Raw genomic sequence first — 18348 nt, 5'->3', positions numbered from 1 at the left:
CAATGTAACATGCTGAAGCCAACATTTTTCTTTCAATGGATCTGGGGCTGTGGTGGCATGGATAGACATTTAGGCACACATATAGGGAGAGATGGCCAGAGATGGCCCCTCTTTCTCACTGGTTGTCCTCTCTCTAATATACAGAATACATATGTAATCTGTAGATCACCTGCATCCTCATAATACTGTTTTTAAAATACACCGTTAGTTGAGCAATGTGATCGTAGTTTTCCATGACACAGTATTTATATAGTGTATACACACACTTCAATACACTCACTTAAACCACACACAGGAACACACACACACACTCTGCCATTCTTAAGGCAGCTACAAACGGTTCTGTGAGGCCTGAGCAATGGATAGGTCATCTTCGAATGACAGAAATGTCATACCGTTCATCAAAAGCCACCACCACCGTGGCATTTAACAGAATCAATTGATCAAAACATAGCAATTAGAACTGCCATTTCATTTCACACAATCTTCCAATCAGTGTTAGCATATATTCACGGGACAGATGGCCAGAGGATGCAGACACCACAGATGCAGATAAGGACGTGTTTCTGTCTGCTTCATTATGCAAGGTAGTGATAACCTTATAGAGATAAAAGTGATGGTTGACAATTTCATGACCTGTGAAACTGAGGCTGTGTATATATTTAATTAGTCTTTCTTGGGTTTTTGTGCAAACCCGTTAACAAGAATTATGTCCGTGTACTTTTCCCTCCATGTAGTTCATTGCATATTTAATAATGAAAATACCTACCAAAAGGAGAACATTGATGTGGTTCATTTCTGTGCATGTTTAGAAAAGTAAAATAAGTAGCATATCTGGACGTTATTTACAGTAGATATATCTGTCAACACAGATGTATAATCCTGCAATATGATTCTGGCCCGCGATCGCAAGAATATACTCTAATGTGGCTCTCCATGGAAAATAATTTCCCAAACCTGTACTCGTCAGAACTAGGAAACTTTGACATTTCCGAATTGCTTATTCTTTGAACCCGGCTTTTGTATAACTACAACCAGTTAGCAAGTCAGAAATGTCAGTTTCCTAGTGCCGACTAGCACGCGAACGTGGCACTAGAGCGCTATTTATAACTGGTCAAAAAAAAATGTCCAAATCAACTAGCACGTCAGCTAACGTTTTTTTTAGCCCATAGGTTTTGTAATGTTCGAGTCACTCAAATAGCACGACTACACATTAGACATGGCAACATTTATAGGAAATTGGCTTTACAAATGTGTTGAATTGTAGGAAATAAGCTTTAAACCTGCTAATTGTTATCTCAGGGTGTGAACAGTGTGTAATGAACAGTGCTTGTGCACAAAGAAATAGACGTGACGCGGGCCTTCAATAGATAATTGATATTAGTCAGCTCGATTGTCTATTGTTTGTAATCTATGTATTCCCTCATGTGTTCCCTCATGTGCTTTATGTATTGATTTGTTATTAATACATAAAAAAAAAAAAGAGTAAACTTTTCTGGATAGGAAGTAATTACCCATATTGATCCGGAAGTGGACGCCAAATCTGAACGATTCCATCGGAGGAGTAAAGATGGCGGACAACGGCGGCGCAGATCCTGTTAATAACAACAATGATACACCTGTTGGTTTGGAGGGAACTATTATCAAGGTCACAGTCAAAACCCCAAAAGACAAGGAGGAAATCGCCATCTCGGAAGATGCCTCTGTTACTCAGGTTCGTTGATTTTGTGAACCAGTAATAGCTGGCTAGCGAGCGGCAACTTGCTGCTATGCTACATCATCATGCCCCTGCCCACTTGCCTTGCTTGATTAGCTTGTGTGTGTAAGCATGTTGCGAGCTAGCTAGCGAACTAACATTTCAGAATCGGCAAGTTTAGCGATATTTAAAGCTAGCTATTGACTTGACACGCTATTCACACGCGTTGTTCTATAGCTAGCTAGTTAATACGGCTCACAACTATTCCTTGCTCCGTATTGAAAACAGTTGAACTAACCGGCTTGCTAGTAAGGAATTCCCTGATTACACAGTCAGTAAAATGTGTCGGGTGACTTCTGTATGTTAGTCATGGCAACAAAAACATATAATCAGCTTCTAGGTAAGTAGCTAACATTAGGTCAATTGCTAACTAGCTAACGTTGGGCTAATTTAGTTGACTACGTGCTAACCAGTATGCTAGCTAGCTAGTTTCTTAATCTTAGCTGTTTCTCCAGGACATTTGCGCTTCCTAAGTAGGTCGTCTAGAAACAGTATTCTTCTTCAGAATGTAACCGCACCTCATTGTTCTGAATGTCAGTTACTGGACTGCAGATTGTTGTTCATGTGAATCTCCTCTCCCAATGAATGATACACTGGTCCCATGTTTCACTTTAAGTTGTTTTGTTGTGAATCTGTCAGCAAATGCCACTTCTTCCTGTCCCTCCAGTCCTGGTTGGTACCCTGAAAAGCTAAATAGCCTACAGCTTATTTTACTCCTGTTTAATGTGCCTCTCATATGTGTAGTATTTTCGTAGTTAGTTGTAGACTGGGGCCAGGTGTTGAATCACAGTGTAGTCTTGTATTCAGAGGAATGTGTATGCTTGCTGTTTCATAGTTGGATTCAGTTAGTTTAATATTAAGCTTCTCCCATAGTGAAAAGCACAACACCAAGAATGAGGTGGTATTTGTAATCAGGTAGTAGGATTCCTATAATAGGTTAAGCAATGAGGATTTACTCAGAAACAAGGCTTTAGAATTCAAATCTACTTATTAGAGCTAATTGTTTCTTTACTCGATTTCTCCCTTTTCTTCTGCCTCTTTCTCTTGCTGTCCATCCATATCTTTCTGTCTCTCTCATTTTAAGGGACTTCATTGACATGGGAACCATATGTTTACATTACCAAAGCAAGTGAAATAGATAATAAATAAAAGTGAAATAAACAAACAATGACCTCTCTCTCTCCAGTTTAAAGAGGAGATCTCACGGAGGTTCAAAGCCAAGCAGGATCAGTTGGTTCTGATCTTTGCAGGGAAGATACTGAAAGACGGGGACACTCTCAACCAGCACGGCATCAAGGATGGCCTGACAGTCCATCTGGTCATAAAGACAGCACACAAGTAAGATGGTGCAACTTCTCAAAGCAGCATGAACATTGTGTGTTTCAGTAGGATATGTCAGTGGCAGGAATAGGAATTGCTTGATAACATTTTGAAGAAGTGAATAAAGCTATACAGTATCAGTCAAAAGTTTGGACACCTACTCATTCAAGGGTTTTTCTTTATTTTTAATATTTTCTACATTGTATAATACTAGTTAAGACATCAAAGATATAAAACACATGGAATCATGTAGTAACCAAAAGTGTTAAACAAATCAAAATATATTTTATATTGGAGTTTCTTCAAATAGCCACCCTTTGCCTTGATGTACGCTTTGTATGCTCTTGGCATTCACTCAACCAGCTTCACCTGGAATGCTTTTCCAACAGTCTTGAAGGAATTCCCACATATGCTGAGCACTTGTTGGCTGCTTTTCCTTCACTCTGCGGTCCAGCTCATCCCAAAACATTGCAAATGGGTTGAGGTCGTGTGATTGTGGAGGCCAGGTAATCTGATGCAGCACTCCATCACTCTCCTTCTTGGTCAAATAGCCCTTACACAGCCTGGAGGTGTGTCATTGTTCTGTTGAAAACCAAATGATAGTCCCGCTAAGCGCAAATCAGATGGAATGGTGTATCACTGCAGAATGTTGTGGTAGCCATGCTGGTTAAGTGTGCCTTGAATTCTAAATAAATCCGACAGTGTCACCAGCAAAGCACCCCCACACAATCACACCTCCTCCTCTATGCTTCACGGTGGGAACCACGCCGACTCTGCGTCTCACAAAGACACGGCGGTTGGAACCAAAGATCTCAAATTTGGACTCATCAGACCAAAGGGCAGATTTCCGCCAGTCTAATGTCTATTGCTCGTGTTTCTTGGCCCATGCAAGTCTCTTCTTCTTATTGGTGTCCTTAAGTAGTGGTTTCTTTGCAGCGATTTGACCGTGAACTCATTCACACAGTCTCCTCTGAACAGTTGATGTTGAGATGTGTCTGTTACTTGAACGCTGTGAAGCATTTATTTGGGCTGCAATTTCTGAGGCTGGTAACTCTAAGGAACTTATCCTCTGCAGCAGAGGTAACTCTGGGTCTTCCTTTCCTGTGGTGGTCCTCATGGAAGTCAGATTCATCATAGTGCTTGATGGTTTTTGCGACTGCACTTGAATAAACTTTCACAGTTCTTGAAATGTTCTGTATTGACTGACCTTCATGTCTTAAAGTAAATATGGACTGTCGCACAGCTGTTATTTGAAATACATTCCAGGTGACCACCTCATGAAGCTGGTTGAGAGAATACCAAGAGTGTGCAAAGCTGTCATCAAGGCAAAGGGTGGCTGCTTTTTTGGTTACTACACGATTCCATATATGTTATTTCATAGTGTTGATGGCTTCACTATTATTGTACAATGTAGAAAATAGTTTTTAAAAATTCAGAAAAACCCTTGAGTCGTGTCCAAACTTTTGACTGGTACTGTATGTAGTGGAGTTTAGATTGACTCAGGCCATATGCTTACTTACTCCACAGCTTGAAGTGTCTCCACTTGCGCAATTGGTTAGAACGTATTGAAGCGGGCGGTCATGTGGGTTTCCAAACAAAAGTATCACTTGTTGGAGCCGTGTACCATGTTTGTACCAAACCGGGATAGAGAGGGAAGCTATACGGTTATAAGCACAGTGAAGCCATTTACATATACAATATATGGGCTGAATCCATGTGTGTGTGAGCTGATGCGTTTGCTCAACAACTGGCCTGCATGTATTTCAATGGAAGATTTGTAGGCAGATACCAAGTTGATGTGAATATGTAAACATAACTGATCAATGCAATGTCCCTCCAGGGCAGGAGATGGCGCTAGTTCCTCTTCCTCCGTCACCACCCAGGTGGGCAGCAGTAGTGGCAACTCCTCTGGCCCCAGTTCTGCAGTCCACCCTTCTACTGTAGGGTCCACTGGAGGCCCTGCCTCGGCACCCCCACAGACCCCCAACATACTGAGTGAGTTTATTAGGCTAAATACACACACTTTTATCTATCCACCCCCTCACACACACACCCAACAGTTTATACAGAAAGACAACCATCATTATCATCACCGCTTCCTGATCATACCCCTCTCCCTCCCTCCTAGCCGGGTTCGGTGGCTTGTCCAGCCTGAGCAGCATGGGCATGGGCTCCGCTAACTTCATGGAGCTGCAGCAGCAGATGCAGAGCCAGCTGATGTCCAACCCGGAGATGCTGTCCCAGATCATGGAGAACCCCCTGGTGCAGAACATGATGTCCAACCCAGACCTGATGAGGCAGATGATCGTGGCTAACCCCCAGATGCAGCAGCTGATGGAGCGCAACCCTGAGATCTCCCACATGCTCAACAACCCAGAGCTTATGAGACAGGTAAGGGGGTTTGGCCAGAGTTTACTGTGTCACAGACAGCTTGGGATTGGCTTGGGTGTGCACAGAAGTTGGCCTTGGTTAGTAAGGTGTAGGGGCATGTGGCAGGTGCTGTTTTTGCAATCATTATTTTTGAACTGTGGGAAGTCGACTGCTTTGAGTGGCTGATCTTTGTTTAGCTGCATTCTAAGTTGTATAAAGAAATAGTCTTAGGGGTGGTTTCTCGAACACAGATGTTTCACCCTAGCCTTCTTCAGTCCCTATATCCCAGAACCTAGTCTAGCTATCAATATTGTCCTCTTTCATAACATCACAAATCCTTAACCACTTCCTGTTCCCTTCTCCTCAGACCATGGAGCTGGCCAGGAACCCTGCCATGATGCAGGAAATGATGCGTAACCAGGACCGGGCGCTTAGCAACCTGGAGAGCATCCCCGGAGGCTACAATGCCCTGCGCAGGATGTACACAGACATCCAGGAACCCATGTTCAGCGCTGCACGAGACCAGGTACCCATTATGGCACTAACTGAAGTTATTCCTCTTGGTCTCGCTAGTTCCAATCACTTTTTTTAGTTAGATGGAGAGTATAGGGGGAATCCTAACTTCCACTTAAGGGAAATGTTCATGAATTGACATCATTGCTGACGAAGTACAAATTCGGCTTAAGTGGAAGTAAGGATTCACTCATGGAGCTATTTTAGTCTCAGAAACTAACTCTCAGCTATCCCATGGAGAGTGCTGAACAGAAACCGGTATTAAACAGGTTGTTAATGACTTATCTCTCTCTTCTCTCCCAGTTTGGAAACAACCCTTTCTCAGCCCTGGGGGGCAACTCTGACGGGGGTGTGCAGCCATCGAGGACAGAGAACCGGGAGCCCCTGCCCAACCCCTGGGGTTCAACTAACCCCTCTGAGGGTGGAGTGGGCACGGGCACCACAGGCTCCTCTGCCACTGGCAGCACCACCCCCAATGTGTCCAACCCTCTGGGCGTCAACTCTGCCAGTCTGGGTAACGGTACGAGAATACATAGACTTCCTGCTTAAGAGAATACCATTCAGGAGAGCTTCTGCAATATCACGTGGATGTGAATTCCTAAATACATACATATAAATTAGTGATACCCATACATATATCAAGCGGGGGATTGTAAAAGTATGCATACGCACACACCTACACCCACGCACCATCAACCTCCCTCCCTCTGTGTGTGTGTGTGTGTGTGTCCCAGGCATGTTCAGCAGTCCGGGCATGCAGAGTCTGATGCAGCAGATCTCGGAGAACCCCCAGCTGATGCAGAACATGCTGTCTGCTCCCTACATGCGCAGTATCATGCAGTCTCTGGCCCAGAACCCAGACATGGCCTCCCAGGTCTGTAGCAGCAGAGTAGTGGGCCCTGGGGATTAGCATGGATCTGGAAGTCATTGATGTGTCTCAAATGGCACCCTATTTCCTTTATGGTGCTCTACAGGGCGCTTGTCAAAAGTAGTGCATTATAAAGTGAATAGGGTGCCATTTGGGACGAGACCAATCTGAACGCAGGGGGATCTATAGGAATCTGTGGGAATGGGTTGTTTGTAATGAGAACAATAAAGCAGATCTGGGCAACCCCCCCCCCCCCCCCCCCCCCCCCAAACTCAGTCAGGTCTCAACTTATAGTTGAGCATTAGAATGGTAGAATACACAAGGTGCAATATTGAAATTTGGTTGTGCATCAGCAGTTGTTCTCTTGTTATCTCAGTCACTCAAATACCAATGTCAGCTAAAACATTTTAGATTTGTAAATTAGTCTAGCCAGCTTTCTAAACTTGTAATCATGGTCAAATTACCGGCCGGGGGGCCCCCCATTGAATTTGTTAGTCAGTCTCATGCTGATATCATATTCAAAACTACAAACATTTCTCTCCACCCTATTGCTAAATTAGTAGTATTGCAGTAAATTAGCTGTAAAACTGCATTTTTCTTTGCCCCATGGCAAAATGAGTAGAATTACAGAAAATGTGTCATAAAAATGCTAAATCTTCTCTCCGCCCCCGTGGCAAAATGTGTAGAATTGCAGGAAATGAAATCTAAAACATTTTTTTTTCTCCTGTCAAGGGGGGCAACGAAATGTAACTTAGGGCACTCAAAAGGCTAGGGCTGTATGTCTGGGTATGAATTTGGGCCACTGAGGCCCTTCATGATGAGTTCAGATTTTGTGGCCCCCATTCACATCAAAGTTTCCGATCCCTGTTCTAGACCATAATGAATAAGATAACGGGGGGGCTGATTCTAAATCAGCAGCCCTGCTCAGAGCCAAGTAGTAGTCCTTGGGAAGCTGTACGGAACAGATCCAGCTGGCAGTGCTTTACCAATAGGTATCTAGAACAGATCCAGCTGGCAGTGCTTTACCGCTAGGTGTCTAGAACAGATCCAGCTGGCAGTGCTTTACCAATAGGTATCTAGAACAGATCCAGCTGGCAGTGCTTTACCGCTAGGTGTCTAGAACAGATCCAGCTGGCAGTGCTTTACCGCTAGGTGTCTAGAACAGATCCAGCTGGCAGTGCTTTACCGCTAGGTGTCTAGAACAGATCCAGCTGCCACTGCTTTACCGCTAGGTGTCTAGAACAGATCCAGCTGCCACTGCTTTACCGCTAGGTGTCTAGAACAGATCCAGCTGCCACTGCTTTACCGCTAGGTGTCTAGAACAGATCCAGCTGCCACTGCTTTACCGCTAGGTGTCTAGAACAGATCCAGCTGCCACTGCTTTACTGCTAGGTGTCTAGAACAGATCCAGCTGCCACTGCTTTACCGCTAGGTGTCTAGAAAAGATCCAGCTGCCACTGCTTTACCGTTAGGTGTCTAGAACAGATCCAGCTGGCACTGCTTAACCGCTAGGTGTCTAGAAAAGATCCAGCTGCCACTGCTTTACCGTTAGGTGTCTAGAACAGATCCAGCTGGCACTGCTTAACCGCTAGTTATCTCCATTTTGATAGACAGACAGATGTGAGGAAGAGGGTGAACACTGGGAAAGCTGCTGGTGAACGACAGGACCCTGACCTTCTGTTTCTCTCCTGTTTTTCTTTATCTTGCAACCCCCCCGCTCTCTCTGTCTTTCTCACATTCTGTGTCTCCCCCAGGTGTTGATGAATAACCCTCTGTTGGCTGGAAACCCCCAGCTGCAGGAACAGTTCAGGAGCCAGCTGCCTGTCTTCCTGCAGCAGGTACACACACACACACACACAGCTGTATTTGCCTCAAACTGAGAGGGTTGAACCTGTCCCAAGGACCTGATTGGATTGCTTGAGACTGGATGGACCCTAAACAGAAGATTTGGGGATTGTTTTAGAATGTTAGTTTGATTGACTGATGTTGTTGTTGTTTAGATGCAGAACCCAGAGGCTCTTTCTGTGATGACCAACCCCCGGGCCATGCAGGCTCTCCTCCAGATACAACAGGGCCTACAGACACTGCAGACAGAGGCACCGGGACTCATGCCAAGGTACACACTGACACACACACCAGTGTTCTCCACAAGTACATAGAGTAGCCAGCCAGTCGCCCCCCCCCAGCCCAGCCAGTCACCCCCAGCTCCTTTTTGCCCAAAGAGGTCTATTTGGTGTGTTCTGGTACATTCTAACGCCTTGACTGCTTCTGAAATACACAGCTAAATGATTCAATACTTCAATACCGCCCAGATTGGAAACATAAGTTGTGGTATTGTGTAGAAAGACATGACTTTACAATTTAAATGGCTGAAAATGAACAAATTCAGTGTATTGGTAGTTGTTTTGGATATTGTCAAAGAGAGAACATCAAGCCTTTTTAACTTGAGATTAAAGTCTTATTTACAGTTTTACTGCAGGATATGAATTGCCACAATGATGGTTCTTCAAATGATGTATTAAAACAGAACTGAAGTAAGTAGCCCACGTTATCTGGGGAAATGATTTTTTTTTAAATAGAGAAACAAGCCAAATTGGATGTTGTAAGTGCACAACAATGCTTAAACCACATCAGGAGACGACATTTGAGGTCTGGGGAAAAATCTGAGAAATTTAGATTTTTGGCTGTAATTACCCTTTAATTCCAGTTGGCACCTAGCATGAGGCTTAGCTATGTCTTCGTAGAGTTTGCTTAACAAATACCCACAACATTGATGAAAATAATCATGATAGCATTCTGCCAGGTATGCACAGGCTACATTGTAGTTAAGATGTACTTTAAAAGGTTTTTGGGAAAGCCTTTCCATCTACCAGAAGACGGTTTATTAGCATCATCGCTAACGGCTACGCAGTGGTGGACCATGCACCGCACATACACAAACGGGGAGTTCTCGTTGCCTCTCCAGGAAAGTTGCAAGAAATATGAAACGCTGATCCATTGTGTTTGTGTCTTGTGATAAACTTGGCCAAATTAATACATTTTCAATACATTTGTTTGATTCCCTACTGAAGGTCAACAACAAACAAGAAAATATTTTGTTGAATTCCGTTTTAATACCAGGATTCCGTTAGGGCCCGAAACCTAGGAAATCCTTTGGTTTACTTGTTCCGATGTGACACCATGGACATATAACCATCTGCCGCATTTATGAATGGCAAAGAGATATAGGAGATCGACTTTATTCAGTCAGTTCGACACCTTTCATAAACGAGTCAACACTTGCTGTTCAGTTGTCAATCAACTATGCACCACGACTCCACTTGGCTGGCTACATGAAATAAAATAATGTGTCAAACAATAATTAGGCTAAGTCGTGGCTTTCGACTCATCATTACCACGTACATTACATGCGACGTGCAAGTTCACAAGCACGATGCACTCTCTCTCCCTCCATGTATATAAATTAGACAGCAACCAGAGATCTGCATATAAGGACCAGATGCTCATGTCTCCGGCCCTAACAATTGGAGTCGTTCCGTTGACAGGCGACAAGCTTGGGTCCAAAATAAGCCCATAGAAACGCATTGGACTACTTTTGGACGAATTTTGCCTCTTCCTCTTTGCTGCGTTATCCTGTCATCACTCTCTTTGTGACTGAACTGACAGGCACCGATCCTCTCAACAGATCGCTAGAAGATGCATATTGTTCATTCCAGTGGGAGATGGCTCGACGAACTAGCAAATTGAAACTTTAAAATTAAAATATGAAGTGGAAAATGTAGCCAGTTGAAAATGAGTCTAACTGGTTGTTTGGCCGACAGCCAGCGCTTATGGAAAACAATGACACACACACACACACACACACACACACACTCCAGCCACACAACCTGGAGAAAGTGTTAAAATGGGAAATAAAGAGTTGTTTGAGTAGTAGATACTCTGTTACGCAATCTCCCCCTAACCCCTTGGTCTCTCCCAGTTTGGCACCAAGTGGACTGCCAGGAGGTCTCCCTGGAGGTCTACCAGGGGGACTAGTGGGCGGATTACCAGGTGGAATACCCACAACTCCCCTGTCCACGGGAGGGGGTGTGGCTCCAGAGAACCCTGCCTCTTCGCCGAGTGCTGGGGAAAACCCAGCCCAGCAACTGATGATGCAACAGATGCTCCAAATGTTCGCAGGAGGGAATTCCTCGGTACGTACCCCACACACACCTACCTACACCTACCTGTCTTCCCTCGTTCTGTTTTACTGTGATTGTACTGGTTGACTGCTGTTTTGGACCCTCTCTCTACCGCACCTGCTGTCTCTAACTCTGAATGATCGGCTATGACAAGCCAACTGACATTTACTCCTGAGGTGCTGACCTGTTTTACCCTCTACAACCACTGTGATTATTATTATCTGACCCTGTTGGTCATCTATGAACATTTGAACATCTTGGCCATGTACTGTTATAATCTCTACCCGGGACAGCCAGAAGAGGACTGGCCACCCCTCAGAGCCTGGTTCCTCTCTAGGTTTCTTCCTAGGTTCCGGCCTTAATGGGGAGTTTTTCCTAGCCACTGTGCTTCTACATCTGCATTGCTTGCTGTTTGGGGGTTTAGGCTGGGTTTCTGTACAGCACTTGGTGACATCGGCTTATGTAAAAAGGGCTTTATAAATACATTTGATTGAGAGATTTTTGACTGGTCCCCCTACAGAGCCAGACCCCAGAGGTGCAGTTCCAGCAGCAGCTGGAGCAGCTGGGCGCTATGGGCTTCATCAACCGAGAGGCCAACCTGCAGGCCCTGATCGCTACCGGAGGAGATGTCAACGCTGCCATTGAGAGACTGCTGGGCTCACAGCCCTCATAAAGACACACTCACTCAGTCACATCGATACAGACACGTGCATACATACTATCCACCTCTGCAGCAAGGGGAATGCACACGCATATACATTGTCTACAGAGAACCAAGAGAGAATAAATAAACCATCCAAAAAAGACACAGACGAAACCCGGTCAGGACATGTACCATTCTAAACATCCACCGCAGTCTCCTGTCAGATCATTCCCTAACCATGGCTCCCCTATCCCCTGGTTTTAGCCTCATCCATAGAGCTCTGCTCAGCAGGACCAGACTGACCAGACCATTTCCTCAACAGAGGGGTGCCTGGTGAAGAGAGGGGGGTGAGCGAGAACGGCACAGATTTTCCTCCCTCAAAACCCTCTCCAAAACAGAATTTCTTTACTCTACCAGAATCACTAATCCCTCTTCCTCTTTAATAAAGCTGTGTTTATTCCAGGGGTAGACCACCCTGGTCCTGGAGGGCTGCAGGCACTTCATGTTTTTGATTTAACTGACCTGGATGACCAGGCATGTTGAGGTTAGGCAATCTCTGAACTGATCAATTAGCTCAGTTGGTCATGTGTGGTGCCTAGTTGGGATAAAATCCTGCAGTACCTGCGGCACTCCAGGAACAGGGTTGCCTACCCATGGTTTATTCAATGGGGTGGAGGGTTCGTAGTGCGGCAGATAGAAATGCATTGGCATAGAGCTGTTTATGAAACATTCCAGGGATTTGTTTCCTGTCTATATCTTGCATTTCTAGCTGCAATGTGTTTGTAACCTTCCACCCTTTTGACTAAGCCCCTGATTGCAGGGTAAGGTATATGAAGACCGGAGGAAGAGAATCACAAAACAGAACTTTGTCAATCTCACACGGATATCAGTTAAGCCTGCCCGAAACCCTTTCTATTTATTGCTAAAAGAACCCCCACACTTCCCTAAAATAAAGCAAATAGTAATTCCAGATAGGATATCTCTATCTCCACTCAGCTGTGAGTTCTTCCCTGAAGGTAGGATTGCTGTGCTTTTTTTGTCTTCAACAAAACATTCAACAAAACATTTAACACCAACCACGCTTATCAAATGGATCGATTTGATCAAACCCTGGCTAGTCAAATTGGTGGTCTAGATTGGTGGTCTAGATTGACTTCACACCGGCGTGTCACAAGATTGAGGACTGTCATAATGGTTATTAAAAAGACAGGAGTTCTGGGGAAGAAGACACAAAGACAAGACAGACAGATTTCCTTTTCATTTTATTCTGATTCATTATGTATTTTAATTTGATGTGTAAGTAGTACATATAGAATCTGTTTTTGTCTCATTAAAAAAAAATCTTCCTGGAAAATGTATGAATAAAATATAATGAAAAAAATGCTTTCCATTTTTGGTATGGTGTGGCAGTGAAGTTCTAGCTTTTTGCTTTTCTGAGAATCTCAGCGATGTGGTAACCTTGGCAATGGCTTCTATAGCTGTGCTTTGTCTGTTGGCCTTAGCTTAAATCTATCACCCAATTCAACATGTTGGAACTAACCTTTAACAGTACTGTACTACAAAATAAAACAAAGTTGGTCAATGAGAACCCTCTAAGTGTGTCCATCCTGACTTGTAGGAAAAATATAATTATACCAGGGTTGGGGTCTATTCCATTTGAATTCAAGGCAATTCATGAAGTACACTGAAATTCCAATGCTTTTCCATTAGGAAAATGTGGAAATGGAATTTGCTTACTTTCTGAATTGAACCAAACCCTGAATTATTCAAGTTCCATTCAGTAGTCCGCTCAATATTTTGTCTGCATTACCTAAAAGTTTGGTATCTTAATGGCGTTGCTAAAATGAAATGTCTACAATATTTACTGTCATTTTTTTATCGCCTCAAAAAAAACGTTTGATTTTATTCTAAAGTGCTTCCATTGGAATGAATGGCCACCATTTAGATGACTTATTCTGGAATTAGTGAAACATTTTTGTCACGTTCACAGTTTAATAATACATTTACTTGGTAGCCTGGAGGCTCCTTGATATTATACTGTCATTTATCTTCCACAAATGCTAACCTGAGGGGGAACCCACAAGTGATCTTAGATCAGTGTTGTCTAAGGGAAATTTAATCCTATTTGCCGTAGCACTGGCTCACTGCCATACACTGAAGACGCACCTGTCAGACGAGGTAGGCAGACTAGATGAAGAGGGTAGAGTCTATTCTCTTGTGATGACTGGCTGTTAATGCTAGTGGTTCTACCTGTTACACCTGCTCTTACCTCACCTTTCCTCCCTCCCCCTCTGCCTCTCCCATGTGTCAGCTGAGCCACAGAGGGATCGGCAGTAGCAGGGATCGTCTAACCACAAACGAACTGCCCCTATCTACAGATAAAGGAAGAGGAGTGTTAGCCCTAACATTTTCTCTCATTCATTTTTGCTGTTTTTCCACCCTGGCTCCTTGGGAGAGAAGAGAGTAGCTTGTCTGCTGTTCTCTCTTTTTCTCTTGTTTTGTCCTCCCTGTCCTGGGATCTAATGCAGTAACAGCCCTAGGATATTGACTGAAACAGGTGGAGGATCCCGCCAGGGCTCAACACAGGCACAGTATGGGTGACGAAAGCTACAACTTTGTCTTCAAAGGTGAGTGTTTTGTTAGTCAAAGAATCTGATTCTATAAGGGAAAAAATCCCCCATTCTCTGGTTTGTGCACAAAGCCCTTGGGCTTAGCTTAGGGGTGCAAAGGTTAGAGTGTGAGAGAGCAGTTTGATCTTTGGTGTTGTTTAATATTTTTAGGGAAGAGAGGTGACAAGGAAAGCAGGAAGTAGCTTCCTGGGCATGGCAGAGAACCAATGTGACCTTTGACCTAAAGAAGGTTATATTGACTACTGTGGCGTATTTGTAATAGATTTTTGTCACCTTACTAACAATATGCACTTATGGAGAATAAGGTTTAACAGTGTCGAGTAATTACTGTGTTTTAGACATGCACCTCTTTGACACCAAGTCTGGTGATGTTAGGTAGGGTAGTGGGTACACGTGATGTGTCAGAATGATGCTTGAGCAGGGTGAAGTGGGGTTGAGAGAAGTAACAGTTCCTTATTCTGTTTTATGTAGCAGAGAGTCATGCTACCTCCATATGGAACAGGAGGTTGGTGGAACCTTAACTGGTAAAGGCTAAAGCGGCATAGGTGGAATGGTATCAAATATATCCAGCACATAGTTTCTATGTGTCTGATGCCATTCCATTTGCTCCATTCCAGCCATTGTTATGAGCCGTCCTCCCCTCAGCAGCCTCCTGTGCTACAGTTATACCTGAAACATCTAACATTGCACCTAAGTCATGATTCTTTTCACCATTGAGAAATGCAGTATTGATATATTACACTTGATAATATGTCTGTCATCCTTTAGTGGTTCTGATTGGTGAGTCTGGTGTTGGGAAGAGCAACCTGCTGTCACGCTTCACCAAGAATGAGTTTAACCATGACAGCCGCACGACCATCGGAGTGGAGTTCAGCACTCGCACTGTTCAGCTGGATACCTTCACCATCAAGGCTCAGATCTGGGACACGGCAGGGCTGGAGAGATACAGAGCCATCACCTCAGCGTGGGTACACACACACACACACACACACACACACACACACACACACACACACATACACACACTCACTCCTTGTACACAATACACACACACATACACTCCTTGTACACAATACACACACAGGAATACAGAGATCTACAGAGCCAATCACCTCAGTATGAATAGATACACACAGATATTTGCAAACACAAACACATGTATGCAAACACACCCACCCACCAAGTGAACATATTTCTCTGACTCGACTCGTCTGATCCTCTCTCTCTCTGTCTGTGTGTGTGTGTGTGTGTGTGTGTGTGTGTGTGTGTGTGTGTGTGTGTGTGTGTGTGTGTGTGTGTGTGTGTGTGTGTGTGTGTGTGTGTGTGTGTGTGTGTGTGTGTGTGTGTGTTTCCAGGTACTACAGAGGAGCGGTGGGTGCTATGCTGGTGTATGACATCACCAAGCACCTAACCTATGAGAGTGTGGAACGTTGGCTGAAGGAGCTGTACGATCACGCTGACCCTCACATCCTGGTCATGCTGGTTGGCAACAAGAGTGACCTGGAGACCCTGAGGACCGTGCCCACCGTGGAGGCCAAGGAATTTGCAGGTGATAATTTACTTAGTTAGCAGTTACTTACTAGTTACAGTAGTTTCAGTTAATCTTGGTTAACCCAGAACAGAAATCTTGGGTAATTTGGTTAAGTGCAGAATCTGTCCACGAGAGATTAGTTACCAGTTATCTACTACTTACTTACCAGTTACCAGTCAGCAGTTATTTAGCAGTTAGTTACCAGTTAACTTAATAGTTAGTTACTAATTGCCAGGTATTTATCAGTTACCAGTTACTTAGTTACCAGTGAGACAAGTGTGGAATATGCAGTCAATGACAGTTCTAAAGTGACAGAATATTGCAACATTTTTCATATTGTTTTTTCATAGTATAGCATATACATTTCTGACAGTAATGTGAAAAAATTACCAGCTTTGCACCAATGACAAGTAATTCTATGGTTGGTTCTTCATGGCATGATTGAGTATGATGTATGTGAGAATATACTCAACAAGGTATTCGGTCTCATGCAGAAAAGAAGGGCCTCTTGTTTATGGAGACGTCAGCTCTGGATTCGACCAACGTTGAAGCTGCTTTCCAGGAAGTTCTCACAGGTTCTTATTATGTTGCTCTTGTGCTTCATACGTTTGTATACAAAACGTTGGACAACAGCATGTCATGTGAATCTCTATTATTCTTCTGTGTGCACCTTTCTGCCGTGCACCTTTTATGTGATGTGTGTGTTCATGACGCAAATATTTCTGTTACCCCCAGCGATCCACAAGAAGGTGGCCAGTCGAGAGGTGACCCGCGGGTCAATCAGTGCCGTGACCCTGTCCAGTGCTACTGGAACGGCTAGCGAAGTCCAGGAGGAACGTAGGACCTGCTGCAAGAACCTCTGACCGGTTCTGACTAGCTCTGGCCAGTTCTTTCCGGTATTAAACAGAATCTTCCTACTCTACCCTCATTCAGGATTAAGGGAGTCTATGTTGATGACTCCAGGAGGCATAGCTGTGGGAAGTAGGGGTGCTCAGGGTGCTGCAGCACACACCTGAAAATGAAAGTGCACTGGGCCTTTACTAGTATTGTATTAGAAGACCCATATAAATTCTCCCCCCCCCCCCGTCTGCAAAAATATCGCAGCACCCCAACCACCGAACATCTTCCCACATCTATGACAGGAGGGCTGTCTGAACCAAAGACCAGGCAGTCCACAAGATACAGGCCATATTTACACTTTGTCAATAAATACACTATTGGTGTCACCTATATTCTCCCTGTTTAGCGAAAGGTTGCAGACCACTTGAAAATATTTGTGTGGAAAGTTTTTGTTATTTTTTATGCTTGTTACCAAATATGTCATGTTGGGGTTTATTTGAAAGGAGGAACTGCATTATTTTTGGATATTCATCATGTGCATGTATTGTTTGTAACCAAGATGAAAAAACTGTAGGAGGTTTTGTGTTGACTACATGGGAACACTTGTGAAGGTTTTAACTTAATGAATTGTATGTGTGGCTCGGAGACCAAGTAGAAAAGTGACTTGCTTCATGATTTTGAAATATTGACGTTCGATATTGCAACAACTATGCACGGTATCTAATCTTTTATGACAAACTTGTATCATTAATCTTTGTGATGGGAAAAATGCTTAGAGATTTCTGGTTTCATTCACTATTCATTTGCTATTCTCCTGTAGAGGGCAGTGCTGTTTTCAATACATCTATGGTGTCTCCAAAATACACAGTTGAAAGTGATGTCTCCAAATCAGATCTGCTATTGATATCTAACTTTACCTCACACATATATAAGCAGTAGTTTATGAAGAGCACACACACAGGAGTTTCAATCTTATAATAAAACGTCCCGAAATGGATGGCGTCATCTATAATTGAGTCAGTCTGGGTGTGGTGCTTATGTGAGTGTTTATGTGGGTCATGGCCTGTATCATCCTCTCAACAACAAAACACTCCCACACATAGCCTATGCCTGTCTTTTCCCACTCACACATAGACACACACAGTTAGAGTGGACAGCAGTGCAGCCTATGCACTTTTATAGAGATGATTGACAGGTTAGTGCTGTCACATGACAGATGAGAACCCCTGAGGTGGCTACCTGTCTGCTCCTGGGGCACGTCTACAGATGACATTACTACGACACCATTCTAATGGAGTGAGGGATTTCATCTTACACCCATAGAAAAAAGCCTAAACAAACCTAGTTTTTGATCAAGCATTTTGAGTGTGGGCATGTGAACATGTCTGTATAAAAGTGTCTGTAGCCATAGAGAATGATAGAGTCCTCTAGTGGCCAAAAGGCCATATTAGCATGGGCTGCATCATTGAGGGCTTCCATCATTTTAATGTAGTCAACTGGATGAGACTTCCAACTTCATTGGCGGATTCCTCCTGGTGACCCTGTTGAAGTCATGTCCAACCAGGTCATCAGGAAGGATCGTGAAGAAGAAAATGGACTAATTCAAAATGGAAATGGCCTCAATGGCGCTGCCCATGCTGTCACGGTCGCTGTAATGGCACCGATATCAATCTATGGTGTGTAGCTCATCTGTGGG

The 18348-nt window shown here is 43.9% G+C and overlaps 2 protein-coding genes across 2 annotated transcripts; both read left to right on the top strand.

The window, feature by feature from the left end:
- The first annotated feature begins 1528 nt into the window (after nt 1-1528).
- On the top strand, nt 1529-13247 carry LOC139373746 (ubiquilin-4-like). Its single transcript, XM_071114674.1, has 11 exons — nt 1529-1714; nt 2943-3094; nt 4917-5071; nt 5205-5467; nt 5814-5972; nt 6263-6479; nt 6694-6833; nt 8582-8665; nt 8828-8943; nt 10807-11020; nt 11529-13247. The coding sequence occupies exons 1-11, from the start codon at nt 1571-1573 to the stop codon at nt 11679-11681; spliced, it is 1797 nt and encodes a 598-aa protein (XP_070970775.1). The 5' UTR covers nt 1529-1570; the 3' UTR covers nt 11682-13247.
- Nucleotides 13248-13983: 736 nt separating this feature from the next.
- Nucleotides 13984-17649, top strand: LOC139373750 (ras-related protein Rab-25-like). Its single transcript, XM_071114686.1, has 5 exons — nt 13984-14278; nt 15050-15245; nt 15637-15830; nt 16307-16387; nt 16548-17649. Exons 1-5 carry the CDS (start codon nt 14245-14247, stop codon nt 16673-16675), a joined length of 633 nt encoding a protein of 210 aa, XP_070970787.1. The 5' UTR covers nt 13984-14244; the 3' UTR covers nt 16676-17649.
- Nucleotides 17650-18348: the final 699 nt, after the last annotated feature.

The sequence above is a fragment of the Oncorhynchus clarkii genome, chromosome 18, assembly GCF_045791955.1.
Source record: "Oncorhynchus clarkii lewisi isolate Uvic-CL-2024 chromosome 18, UVic_Ocla_1.0, whole genome shotgun sequence".
Lineage (NCBI taxonomy): Eukaryota > Metazoa > Chordata > Actinopteri > Salmoniformes > Salmonidae > Oncorhynchus > Oncorhynchus clarkii.
Note: the sequence above shows the minus strand (reverse complement) of the source record. Positions and strands in the feature narration are given on the sequence as shown.